Source organism: Notothenia rossii (assembly GCF_949606895.1).
Source record: "Notothenia rossii genome assembly, chromosome: 6".
Lineage (NCBI taxonomy): Eukaryota > Metazoa > Chordata > Actinopteri > Perciformes > Nototheniidae > Notothenia > Notothenia rossii.
The window spans coordinates 45,729,927-45,744,259 of NC_136909.1; the positions used below are offsets into that span (position 1 = coordinate 45,729,927).

The window sequence follows — 14,333 nt, forward strand, 5'->3', positions numbered from 1 at the left end:
TTGGTTGTGTTGTTTGGTTGCACTGGTGAATTGTTTGTGTAATTGTTTGTCTAGCGCAGGGGTAGCCTACACGGTGCCCGCGGACACTTAGTCGCCCGCAGGGGCAACGTGAGTCGCCCACCGGGCATGTTCTAAAAATAGCTCGCAAATCCAAAATGTATAAAATACACAAAACAAAAAAGGAAATGTAATTAAAAGAACCTACCCTATGCATAAACGAAACCTCAATCATAGCGAACCCTATCTACTTACTACAACTCTATATCTATCTAACACCCCTCCTCCCCCCACCCCCACAATGAATATCGACCAATCACGTTCTTGCTTGATTTGCGGGACCAGCGTTGCAGTCGGGAAGAAAAGCAATGTGGCACCTCCCCGCTGATTTTCCTTCTGGCAGAATCTACACATCAGCCCCATTGAACAGCCTATCATGCCAGCCGATACCACACATGAGGGGCAGAGTTTTACTGTGTGTGTGTTGCAACTTGCATATATATTTATTGCACTTGACGCACACATACACATGGCGTAATTTCCTTAAAAAAAAACAGTTTAAAAGGGGAGTGATTAGCCAAATATGCATAAATGAAAAGATAGAATGCTAACTAAGTAACATAAGATAAGAATAAACAAGTTGAAATGGTTTGTTATTGGTTGTGATCATATCCTAAAGATGTTTGGATTATTGAAAAGTATACAACTCCCTTTCATATGAGTGTTGAGAGCTGTATCCATCAATTCATTTTGTGCTCCAGATTGATGCATTTCACTTCAACATTTAAAAAAAAATTCCCCTGGAGGATGTGAGGTCCCCCCCCAAAATAAAGCAGGTTAAAATAATTAAATTGAATACATGTTATTTTAGTAAACACTGAAAACGGGTCCCACAGACCCAAACAGCACACAAAGGTTAAAGGTAAGCATACAATAATGTTAAAATGTGCTAAATATATACACTGCAAAAAACAAAAAAAAGAGGAGTAAAAGTAGCCACCGACTTGTTTTATTTTTTGAAAGTAGCCCTCGTCCTAAAAAAGGTTGGTGACCCCTGGTCTAGCGGCTACAGCTGCAGTCACGCCGTCCGGTGTTCCGGATTAACTTGTTTCCCGATCAACTTGTTTCCCGATCAACTCGTTTCAGTGGGGTACGTGGCTTTCGACTGAAATACACATTTCGATCGCTTTCTTCTGTCGTTTACATACATCTTTTGGTATATTTGGCTTCTTAGGAACACGTTGATGCACATCCAGTACCAATGTGTGAGGTTGTGATTACGATGGCGATATCCGGACGCGAACAGCGAGGACTAAAACTAGACAAACGAGTTGCTCGAATAAATCATTTAAACCGGCTATTGTTGCCAGACTTATTACGGAATATCGTTGTTAATGTCCAAGTCCATCTGTGTATACCTTCAGACAGCCTCCAAGTGAAGCACACGGTGTTTACTCACAGTTTGAAAGCAGCGTGGAGAAGTCTTCATCTGTGTTAAACTGTGATCCTCCGAGGGAACTGGGACCCGCCCACGTTAAAATGTGACCCGCCCAGGTTAAATTGTGTTACGATTTCTGTGGCTATCTACCAGCGATCATGTTTAATATGAAAGACTACCCACACATGCATCCCTTATAAAAACGGTATCGTGCAGCACTCATCCAGATAAGATGTGACTGTTACCTCATTTTGCAAAGATACCAATGTCATTGGGGATATTTATATATCCCCAATATATATTATTATAGAGATAGATAGAGGCAAAATATTATATTGTACAGCATAATGTTGCATGGCAAATATCACGAAACACATGGCCTGATTTGCATATTGGAAGTTAATGTTTGCACAAGAACACATTTATATGTAAAATTAACACTTATCACAACATAATGTGGGCTCGCAGGCTGATAAACTAGGATATCTGATCTCTGTGGGTCTTAATGAGGCTTGATACAGACCTCAGTCAGTATACTATTTCTAAGCAAATGCCTACTATAATATGTTTATTATATGGCTTAAAGTGTACATACATTCGCTCACATTATAAATGATGGCCGGGTTGCATTTTTCTAGAACTTGTTGACGATATTAATGTAACAAAATGAGCTGTGGTGATTTGTTAGGTCGTGATGATTCGTGGCGCACTCATAACGGGCAGGGCATGATTGATTTTTACTGTTGGGACTCGGGTTTGAGTCCAGCATGAACTTTTTTGTTATTTTCATGTCGATGCACATTGAACATTATGTTTGAATAGAGGATTCGTAATATTGTTTGCCGACACCAACCTTCATGACCAAGCAGCATTTTAAAGTCGAAATATCCCCAATGATATTTCTGCTGCTTTCTTTGCAAAACGAGGTAACAGTCACATGTTATCTGGATGAGTGCTGCACAATACCGTTTTTATAAGGGATACATGTGTGGGTAGTCTTTCATATTAAACATGATCGCTAGTACAGATGTAGCGATTCATTTCAGACAGTTTGAAACGCGAGGGCCGTGATTGGTACGTGATCTGCCCTCGCTCAAGGGAAAACCTCCAGCTTGACTTGAGACCGCCCCCGTGATAGATAAATGTAATTATAATTAAAGCTGCGAGCAGCGTTGAGCGGGTCTTCGACGCTCCGCAGGCTGTTGTCCGCACGTCGACGTCAGGCAGATGTCTCGAGGACTCGGCCGTTGGCAAACGTGGGAAGTTTCAGGCCGATCGGACAACGTACACAGGAGTTACAGCAGTATCACAAACATTGTGTTTGATGGGGAGTGATCTGTCGCCATGGCAACGGAATTTGATGACACCCCATAATACGCCTAGATGTGTTGAGGGCTGCATCGTTATCAAACCTGTGAAGTTTTGGGCCGTTTGGAGCAAGTTAACTGGAGTTATGAGAGAACCATGTTTCACGGCGACCATTTAGTTACCATAGCAACGACATTTGACGAAATCTCAAAACTGACACATATATGTCTCGAGGGGTTGACCGTTAGCACACATGTGAAATTTGAACACTTTTTGAACATTTAAACAGGAGTTTTAGCAATATCGTGCTTAACGGCGAGGGATGCGTTGCCATGGCAACAGCTTTTGAGGAAAACTCACTATTGTCACATTGAGGTGTTGAGGGCCGGACCATTAACTGTGATCTAAAGTCTGGTGCCGTTTGGACCATTTTCCATTGAGTTAAGACAACATTGGGTTTTATGGAGGGGGATGCGTTGCCATGGAAACGGCAAATGATGACATCCCATAATTAGCATAGAGCTGTTTAGGGCCTGACCATCACCCATCATATGAAGTCTGGTGGCGTTTGGACGATTTTCCATTGAATTACGACAACATAGAGTTGTATGGCGAGGGATGCGTTGCCATGGAAACGGCATACGATGACATCCCATAATTGGCATAGAGCTGTTTAGGGCCTGACCATCACCCATCATATGAAGTCTGGTGTCGTTTGGACGATTTTCCATTGAGTTAACAGAACATCGTGTTTTTTGGCGAGGGATTCGTTGCCATGGAAACGGCATACGATGAGATCTCAGATTTCATGTAGAGCTGTTGAGGCATTCACCGGTGATATAAAAGTGAAGATTGGGGGACGATGGGACCGTGTCCATTGGAGTTACAGCGACACCGTGTGTTATGGCGAGGGATCCGTTGCCATGGTAACGCCATATTAAGTAACATCGGATTTGACGTAGAGCTGTTCAGGGCCGCAGTGTTAATCATCATGTTAATTTTGGTGGCGTTCTGAGCATGTCAGTTTGAATTATGACATCATCGTGTTCCATGGCGAGGGATGGCCTAGCATCGAGCGAACGCGAACTTTGGCGCCAAATCACGGCTGCGCCGTGCGAAAGAAAAGAAGTTCCGTGATAACTTTAGATTGCCCATTTGTCGAGAAGCTACCCGACGAATTTGGAGTCGTACGGATAAAGTCCCTAGGAGGAGTTCGTTAAAGTGCGGAGGACGAAAAACGCGATAAATCGCATTTTTCCAACGCCAAATTCAAAATGGCCGACTTGCTGTACGTTATTTTATACCCCTCCAAGAGGCTTTTTTGCTCGTCTCCGCACCCTAGATATGCGTAGCGAGTTTCGTTGGTTTACGTGAAAGTTAAAGTAGGGGGAGTTAACGTTAAAAACGGAAGTGGGCGTGGTCTACGCAATTTTGTACGCAAAGTTCCGGTACCAATTACACATCGCTATTTTCACGACTTCTGATGCGCATGCGAAATTTGGTGAGTTTTCACATATGTTGCGGGGGTCAAAAGTGCGCGCAATGTATTCAAATAATAATCAGAAGAAGAATAACAATAATAATCGGACCGATATCAATCATGTTTATGGACGGCCTAGGATGGCTCGCGCCCATGTGACTCGGTTGGCGTGGGCTACCTACTGTCATGATTTAGGCCACTTTTGCCCGTCTTTTGCCCTGTTTTGTGTGGGTTTTGCATGGTTATCGCTCGCGTTGCGAGCGACTAAATTGATCCTACCGATATCAATCATGCGAGTTGCAGTCACGTGGGCTCACGCGGCCTATCACCCGTCATGATTTCCGAACCTTTTCTGTGCTTTTGCCGGTCGTTTTCCCTGTTTTGTGTGTGTTTCGCAGGTTTATCGGTCGCTGCGCGACCGATTTCAATAGGGTCTTCGCCGACCTAGGTCTCAGACCCTAATGAAGCCAGCTGCAATGGATCATTGATCCACCAGGGGGTGCAGTGGGGTTCCACACTGGAGCTCATGTGAAATAAAGTGAGATACAGTATGCTGGATGTACAGCGGAACTTTGTTAAGATCCATATGTCACGGATATCATACTACTGTGCTAAATAAGAGACATGTAATCATTTACAAAACATCACCATGTTGTTATTTAACAAAATAACTTTGTTATTCGAAAAAAACAAACGGGAGGAAATGCAGATTTTTAATCCTAATTTAATCATCATCTTCACCACGATCATTTATGTTTATGTTTGCCGAATTGACATGAAATCACTGACACATATGAATATACTGTATTCAACTTCATTAAAACGTTATTAACGTGCCTAAACTCAGTAATTCACCAAAAATATGTATATTTTAATGGAGCTTCGTCGGTCGATCAGGATCCCAAAGTATAGCGGAGGGATCCTCATTTGGATGAAGGGTGTTATTTTCCCCATAAGGAACAAGTCGCTGCAAATTATCCCGCTTATTACTTGGCCACATTCTCAACAAAGTAACGACATGACTACCAATATTAATTGAAATGCTTTTATGGATTTAGAAAATGTTTTTATTGATTTAAAAAATAGTTGTATGTATTGATTTAAATTGACATGCATCCGCTAAGAAAAATAGTCCGTTGTTACCGTTTTTTAAACAGTCTGAATGAAACGGCAGCTCTCAGCTGTGTATTTACACAACTAATGGCCCATCAACCACAGCTCTCTCCCCCCTCCCCCCCCCTGATCTTTCTTCTCCAGCAGCTAAATTAACAGTAGGTTACTCTGAGTGACCATAGACTGTATGTGACAAGCTTACAGTTAGTGACGCAACAACACCATAAAAGCTGGTGGGTTGAAAGCAATACGGGAGGTAAAAATAACTAGAATAATTGTGATTTATTTATTGTGGCTTTTATGTTTTTAGGCATAACATGTTATGTAATTTAGGCTTACAGTTCACCCTTCTCTAAAAGCCTTCAACAATGACAATATTCATTGTAATTTAATAAATCCTTCCAACACACATTGTAAAAAATAGCCTACTGTAAGTTAAGAAATCATTTCAATATGTAAATCTTCTGATGTAACAACAATAACATTATAAATAGTAACATAGCTGAACATGGTATTGCACATTTAGCTTTGAGTGTTACTGACCTGAGATGTTTTTATTACATGAATGAAGGTGACTGACGCTTTTTAACATACAGGGATGCAAACTCATCAGGTATGAAAAGGTGACAAGGATCCGAGCCCCCGGCTCCCCCACCCCACGGAATAACAGAGGATTTTAGCAGTCAGAACTACTAAAGCAGCAGTGTTAATAATAACAGAAACGCCAAAGAGTCACATCTAATAGAAATATATAAAAGCATTTATTTGAAATTGTGGAGAAGTCAGTTTATAATTTTGGCAGCACTGTTGAGCATTTTGAAAATGTATTTTCGTGCCTCTGTGCAAGGCTTAAGTCTTTTTATCTTTATAGCCACACAGTGTAAAGTAACTAAGTTCATAAACTCAACAAGTACTATACTTGGGCACAATTTTGAGATACTTGTACTTTATTTAAGTATTTCAATGTTTTGCTACTTTGTTCTTCTACTCCACTACAGTTCAGAGGTACATGGTGTACTTTGACTCCACTACATGTATTTAATACCTTTAGTTAACACCCCTCCTTTCTCTCTGACCTCTCTGACATTCTCACTCAGCTTTCTGCCATATCCCCATCTGTTCTCCTCTTAGGAGATTTTAACATTCATATTGATGACCCGACCTGCAAATATGCCTCTGAATTTAAGGAAACCCTTCATTGCTGCAACTTCTCTCAACACATCAACTTCCAAACACACAGCCGTGGTCACATCCTGGACTTGGTCTGCTCCACTGGTCTCACCATCCATCATCTGTCCAGCCTCAATCTCCACATCTCTGATCACCTGGCCATCATCATGGATATCAACATCCCCATCCCTGCCCAAAAGCAAAAACGCACAATAACCTACAGAAACCTCAAATCCATCTCACCTTCAGCAATCACTGCCTCCATTACCTGCAAGATGTCTGCCTCCCCCCCCCCCCACTTTCTGAAAACCCATCTGAACTTCTGGACTATTATAACAGCACCCTCTCCTTCTGTCTCAATGAACTGGCCCCCACAAAAACTAAAAATGTCTCTTTCATACACTCCCCCCCCTGGTATACCCCCGAACTCCGCCAAATGAAATCAAGGAAACGTCAACTTGAACGCCAACACAAGAAAACCACACCAACAGTCCATCTTCAAATCTACAAAGACTATCTCCAGCAGTACAGTAATGCACTCAAAGCAGCTCGGTCTAATTACTACTCACAACTCATTCAGTCTGGCTCCAGCAACCCCAAGCGTCTGTTCTCCACCATCAGCAAACTTCTCAAACCCTGTGACAACGCCACCTCGTGCAACTCCTTCCTTTCGTTTTTCCAAACCAAAATCAGCAACATTTACAGCAATCTGACACCCTCATCAGCACCCCCCACCTCCTCTCCTGGCTCCCCCCCCTTCACCTCACAGCCAATGTCCCACTTCTCCCCTGTGACCCCCATGCAACTGTCCCACTTCATGACTGGAATATAACTCTACCTGCACACTTGACCCAATGCCCTCCAAATGTGTTAAAGAGAGCCTCCCTGCCATGTCCCAGCTCATCGCCACCATCATTAACTCCTCCGTCAGATCTGGATCAGTTACCCCCTCTCTCAAACTGGCTGCTGTCACACCCATTCTCAAAAGACCTGGACTCACACCTGACATCATGTCCAACTTCCGGCCCATCTCAAATCTCCCCTTTCTGTCAAAAATACTTGAACGTGTCATTGCCTCACAACTAAAATCCCACCTCAGCTCCAATGACCTCTTTGAGCCATTTCAATCCGGTTTCCGATCAAAACACAGCACAGAAACAGCTCTTCTGAAAATCACAAACGACCTCCTCCTCTCCTCTGACTCCGGCAACCTGAACATCCTCATCCTCCTCGACCTCACCGCAGCATTCGACACCATCAACCACACCATCCTGCTGTCCCTCCTCGAATCATCACTCAACATCACTGACACTGCACTCTCCTGGCTGAAATCCTACCTCACCGACAGACATCAGTTTATCAACATCAACAACTGCACCTCCTCCACTGCTCCTCTGTCCCAAGGCGTCCCCCAGGGTTCGGTGCTTGGCCCCCTCCTCTTCATCCTTTACATGCTCCCCCTTGGCAAAATAATTCGTCGCCACAACCTTCAATTTCACTGCTACGCCGATGACATCCAACTTTATATCTCAACAAAAACCATCACCCCCACAACACACTCCACTCTCACCAACTGTCTCTCAGAAATAAAAGCATGGATGCAAACAAACTATCTCCAACTGAACAGTGCCAAATCAGACATCATCATCATCGGCCCCCCATCCCGTATCAAAGACATCCAGAATTTCAACTTCACCATTGACAGCCACACTCTATCTCCACCCCCTCACATCCGCAACCTCGGAGTCACTTTCGACAGTCAGCTCAAATTCAACCACCACATAAATCACATCACCGGGACCGCCTTTTTCCACCTCAAAAACATTACCCGTCTCCACCCATCACTCTCCTCCTCTCCTGCTGAAATCCTGATTCATGCATTCATTACTTCACGACTCGACTACTGCAAAAGCATCCTCTATGGCATACCATCCAACCTCCTCAATAAACCCAACATATCCAGAACTCTGCTGCCCGCCTCCTCACCCACACCGGCTCCCGAGACCACATCACGCCCATCCTCCAGAACCTCCACTGGCTCCCCGTCCGTCAAAGAATCCACTTCAAAGTCCTCCTCATAACTTACAAAGCCCTCAACAACCAGGCCCCCCCCTACCTCACAGACCTGCTGCACCACCACACCCCTTCCCGCTGCCTCCGCTCATCAGAAGCCAACCTCCTATCCATCCCCACCCGCACCAATCACCGGACCTGGGGGGACAGAGCCTTCTCTGTCGCTGCCCCCTCCCTCTGGAACTCACTCCCACAACCCATCAGAGACTGCACCGACCTCACCACCTTCAAAAAACTCACAAAAACTCACCTCTTCAATCTGGCTTTTCATGTGTGATTGTTTTTGTATTATTTGACTTTAACTTTAACTATATATTTATTTGTTGTTCCTTTCTTCTCTTTTCTTTTTTTCTTCACTATTATCTGTAAAGCGTCTTTGAGCACCTGTAAAAGCGCAAACAAATTAAATCTATTATTATTATTATTATTATTAGTTACTTCACAGATCTGGATTAATTAAGTGAAATATAATCAAGTGTTAAATCAGACTTTAGTTCCACCTGGAGTAAATCCACAAGCTACCCTGCAGTATACAAAGTCATTCAAACTAGCTGCACCTTTACCAGCTTTGAGAACACTTTCATGATCAATCATTATAAAACATATCATATCTATTATTCTGAAATGGACCAATCTGCACAATGACTACTTTTACTGTCGCTACTTACACTATATTTTGATGATAATACTTTTCTACTTTTACTTGAGGAACATTTTGAATGCAGGACTTTTACTGTAACAGAGTATTCCTACACTCTGGGACTATTACTTTTACTCAAGTACAAGATCTGAGTACTTCTACTTTTACTCAACTACAAGACCTGAGTACTTCTACTTTTACTCTAGTACAAGATCTGTGTGCTTCTACTTTTACTCAAGTACAAGACCTGAGTGCTTCTACTTTTACTCAAGTACAAGATTTGAGTACTTCTACTTTTACTCTAGTACAAGATCTGTGTGCTTCTACTTTTACTCAAGTACAAGATTTGAGTACTTCTACTTTTACTCTAGTACAAGATCTGTGTGCTTCTACTTTTACTCAAGTACAAGATCTGAGTACTTCTACTTTTACTCAAGTACAAGACCTGAGTACTTCTACTTCTACTCAAGTGCAAGATCTGAGTACTTCTACTTTTACTCAAGTACAATATATATATATACTTATACCACCTCTGTTTATAGCCTATGAAAAAAACTATTAGAAATAGAAGGCTAAAGCTAACGTTAGCAGATAGTGACAATGTATGCTAGCTAGCTAGCTCAACGATTCCTTAAATAATATTGCCACAGAAAAACTTTTCAGTTCACATCACGCTCTGCCGCTCCGACAGGGAGCTCTGCTCTGAACACCTGAACAGCCCGTTCTAAAAGCTGTTCACCAGCGGTCCAGTCTGTGCCACGGTGACTCCGGACGCACAGTTAATATTAACGAACGCACCCGTAGGTAATGTAGCTGCTGAAGCTAGACCATCATTTCGGAGCAGCAGAGCCTTATTATACATCCATGAGCAGAGCCGACAGGCAGGAAGACTCGAGCACACAGCTCGTACTTCATTATAATATATAAAAAAAGAACACCATGCGTGTCATGATGGCACATAACAGCTCACGGCCGCAGATTACTCCGGGTCCCAGCCCCCCCCATACCCCAAAAATATTTGTTTTGCAGATCTACATGAATCACACAAACGACTTATTTTGGATTCAAAACGGCGAATTTCGCCGAAAGGTGACAAGTTTGCATCACTGAACATAGACAGAGCACAACTGAAACATAACATCTGAAACAATGTAACAACATAATACACTTGTGGGGATGCTTGGGATGTGAGGAGTGAGGGACACGGCTTAGAACGGGCGTGTCGCCTGGCAGGACAGGAGAGAGTGTGCACCAGTCTGCCTTGATCTATGAATTCATGTCCGTGACACTCACTGCTGCCCACAGCTGTTTTATAGAAGGAAATTCCTTCACTTCATGAAAGTGTTTTAACCACACACACCTCAACACACACATGATGGGTGTTATTTTCCCCATAAGGAACAAGTCGCTGCAAATTATCCCGCTTATTACACGGCCACATTCTCAACAAAGTAACGACATGACTCCCAATATTAATTGAAATGCTTTTATGGATTTAGAACATGTTTTTATTGATTTAAAAAATAGTTTTATGTATTGATTTAAAAAATAGTTGTATGTATTGATTTAAATTGACATGCATCCGCTAAGAAAAATAGTCCGTTGTTACAGTTTTTTAAACAGTCTGAATGAAACGGCAGCTCTCAGCTGTGTATTTAGACAACTAATGGCCCATCAACCACAGCTCTCTCCCCCCCTCCCCCCTTGATCTTTCTTCTCCAGCATCTAAATTAACGGTAGGTTACTCTGAGTGACAAGCCTACAGTTAGACACAACACTGTCATTGCAAGTGACCCTCAGTTAGTTGACTTTTATGTTCAACTGCTAAATTCGTTACTGATAAAAAAATGGCTTCTACTGTACCTAATTACCTTAACACTAGAACCGCCAGAGGTTTTTGTATAGGCCTACCTAAACCCGTCAAATCCCGCTATTAGAATGCAATTTTTAACAACATAGGGTGCTACATAACACACTTTCAGGAAAAGTCACGGACTGGGAGACTTTAATATTTTATTGAAAAAAAGTTACATTGCACACACACAACACACATCACACACATTGACCCGATTGGCGGTTCTAGTGTTAAATAAACTCACTAATTAATGAAACCAGTTCAATACGCATTATTCTTATTCTTATCATTCTTTATGAGCGCAGAAATAGTCTTAAAATCAGATCTGTTTTTTAAATGAAATCTGACGGCAGGCAGTTAGCTCTGATCACCTATGATAAACGCGCCGCACCTAATCGCTGGCCATTCAGCCACAGACACTGTTCGAAATGGGGGGGAGCTAGGGGGAGCTTGGCTACCCCGAAGAGGGAGGGAGCTCCCTTGATAGCTGACTTTGAGATAAATAGGGGGAGCCCAAAACAATCGGGCATATTTGTGTCACACAGATTAGAAATGTTGAGTTTCTGTAAATAACAGTTCTTGAAATAAATAATAGTTATTGTTCATTACAGTTTCTGAATATTTGTTTTATATTTTTGAATATGTCTGGGTGTTGCCATCTGTACGTGGCGGTGCTGCATTCTTACTTACGTTGCTATGGTTATGGCGGTGATGCCGGCGCGGTATTTGAAATGTTCATATTGATATTTTTTTAACTCTGGCTGTGTAATAAAAAAATATGGCAAAACGAAAACAGCCAAGCGTCCCAGCTTTTGGATTCACAAGCAAAGAAGCGAAGGAGTCTAAAAATGACAACGTGAACGGAAAATAACTTTTAGTTGGCCGGCTGTAAGCGGCGTTAGGGTCGAGCTTGACAGCTCCACACCGAGGGAGAGGCCTGCCGATGCGGAGCCTGAAGAGGCTTCAACAACGGCCACATCCGCCGGCATAGTGACACCGTCTGTATTAGTAGAAGAGTGTTTTTATAGCAATTGATCGCATCCGCGCTGCTGCGCCGGTCAACAGAGCGTGCGTGTGACATATTTAGTAGCAGGATGTGCTCTGAAAAATAGGGCTCCCCGAAAGCAAATGGGTAATTCGAAAACTGTATACAAATCAAACTGTAGACGGTGTGAAAGCACCTATTGTTTTAAATAATGGTCGGAATGCGACCTGTGAGCCTTCTGAATTACCGTGGGACAGCACATTCTAAACTAAAATGTTCAATCAATAAAGTAACATCTTATCTTATCTTAATAATATCTTCATATTCATAATAATAATAAATCATACAGTATGTGTCCGAAAGGGAGCAGGAGGAAGCAAACACAAAAATATACTGCATATTAAAGCAAACGATTGTAAAGGTTAAAGTATGAGCATAACAAATAAAGAAGTGTAATGTAAACATTTAAATTATGATTATTTAATATATAAAGACTATATATTATTGAATTACAAGGTTAGATATACTTTAGTTGATCTAAAATATTCATGTGTTCAAATGCTCTTCAAAACACAACTGAAAGTCCATGAAACTTGTCTTTCTGTATTTGTGAATGAAGCGCCATCTCCTGGTTAAAACCTGAAATTGAAAATCTGGCAACGCCCTCTTGGAAAATAGTGGGAGGGCTTAACATTCCTCTATACTGGTCTTTGGCTGGTCGTAGGCAGGAAGCTGTAAGTTGGAGTCCGAAATTCAGTGCTACATCTGTACAACCCAGACTCTTATTGAGACACATGTCTATTAGCAAGGGACATTTACTCAATTAAAATGAAAACATACAACAATATAATAAAGAGAGAATCCTCATGATAAATAAAACTCAATGTGGTCACCCTTTGTGGGAATCATGTCTGGAAGACATTAATGAATAGCTACCAAAGTAAAGTGTTGTATTTTCACAAGCCATGTAGTTAGACGAATACACATCGGCCCGCTGTTTATGACTGATAGAGAAAGCTTGTTTACTTTTATCCCAAATTAACAAGATACCTATTTTGATCTATATGTTGGTTGTGTCGTGTTGTATTAGTTAGATTAATTGTTCTCGTTGTTGCAGTTTTATGTTGCTGCTTGCTACAGTAGTGGGGTTCTGTCTGATTCCTAATTATATTTATAAAGAAAGATAAACGGATATACTTTTTTTTTTTTTAAAGAAGTTATAAAGCATTCAATTTCGCCTACCTGACATTTTTCAGCATGTACAGCACCTCGGAGGGCAGATGGGAGTTCTGGACATCAAACTCCGTAAGGTCAGCCTCCAGCAGACTGGGGGGGGGCTCCTTGGGCTGCAGGGTGGGGGGCTCCTTCCCGATGCGCAGGATCCTAACAACACACACACATATAAAATTCATTCCTTCATACTGACAGAATGGACTACTCTGATTGGCAGAGCAAGAATCTGAACCATCATTCTGAGATCATTTCACACACCTGTTCAACTTCTCTAAACACACTGGTATTTTATATTACAAATCTTCCTGTTTAATAAGTGCATGTCTGTTTATTTAAGTGTTTTAATGGAAATCCTGAATGGTTGTTTATTGGATTATTAAAGGAAGGATTTAGAATAACTCTAGGCATATGCTGTTTTTTGTATTCATCATCTACATTAGATCCAATATTTAGTGATGACTGACACTGATTGTGTTTTCTCTATGTTAACATACCATCTTATCTTCATTGATAAAATAATCTTAACTCAAGGGACTTACTTGGACCTTGAGTTAAGATTGTCAAACAACTATTTCAAAGATATGAATGACATTTGAACCCTGGAGTTTATCGTGTGTTCAGAAAATGCTGAAAAAGGGACTCACTTGCGGGCGATCGACAGGACTTTGGTCCTCTTCCTCACTCTTTGCCGAGAAGCTGAGTTTGAACCAGAAGAAGGGACTGAAGACAGCGTCTGAACCTGCAAAGGGAAAAGTGTGTCGATTTGATGTGCTAGCATTCATTCCTCTCTTCCTTAACAAATGGACATGGTGATTAAAAGAATTGTAAAAAACAATGAAAAAATCGTTTTTTCAGATCAGACTTAAATTTGAGATGGCCGATTATTTTAATACTTAACAAATAAGTGGTTTAAGAACCACCAAGATCTAAAAAGTATACCGTAAAAAAGTGGCTTAAAACTTGAAAAAAGTCCATTTTAAAAAGGGATAATGACGACAATACATTAGAAGTTGAATGGCTTTGTTAGCTTAGTTAAAAAAA

At 41.7% G+C, this 14,333-nt stretch overlaps 1 protein-coding gene across 1 annotated transcript in view; it reads right to left on the reverse strand.

Moving 5' to 3' along the window:
• The window catches only part of LOC307044597 (patatin-like phospholipase domain-containing protein 7), a 129,644-nt gene that overhangs the window by 112,571 nt on the left and 2,740 nt on the right, over positions 1-14,333 (reverse strand). Inside the window, exons 6-7 of the mRNA XM_079689908.1 lie at positions 13,937-14,031; positions 13,307-13,442 (exon numbers count right to left, since the gene is read on the reverse strand). Of these exons, the coding sequence (XP_079546034.1) occupies positions 13,307-13,442; positions 13,937-14,031 (231 nt within the window). The remainder of the gene's footprint in view (positions 1-13,306; positions 13,443-13,936; positions 14,032-14,333) is intronic.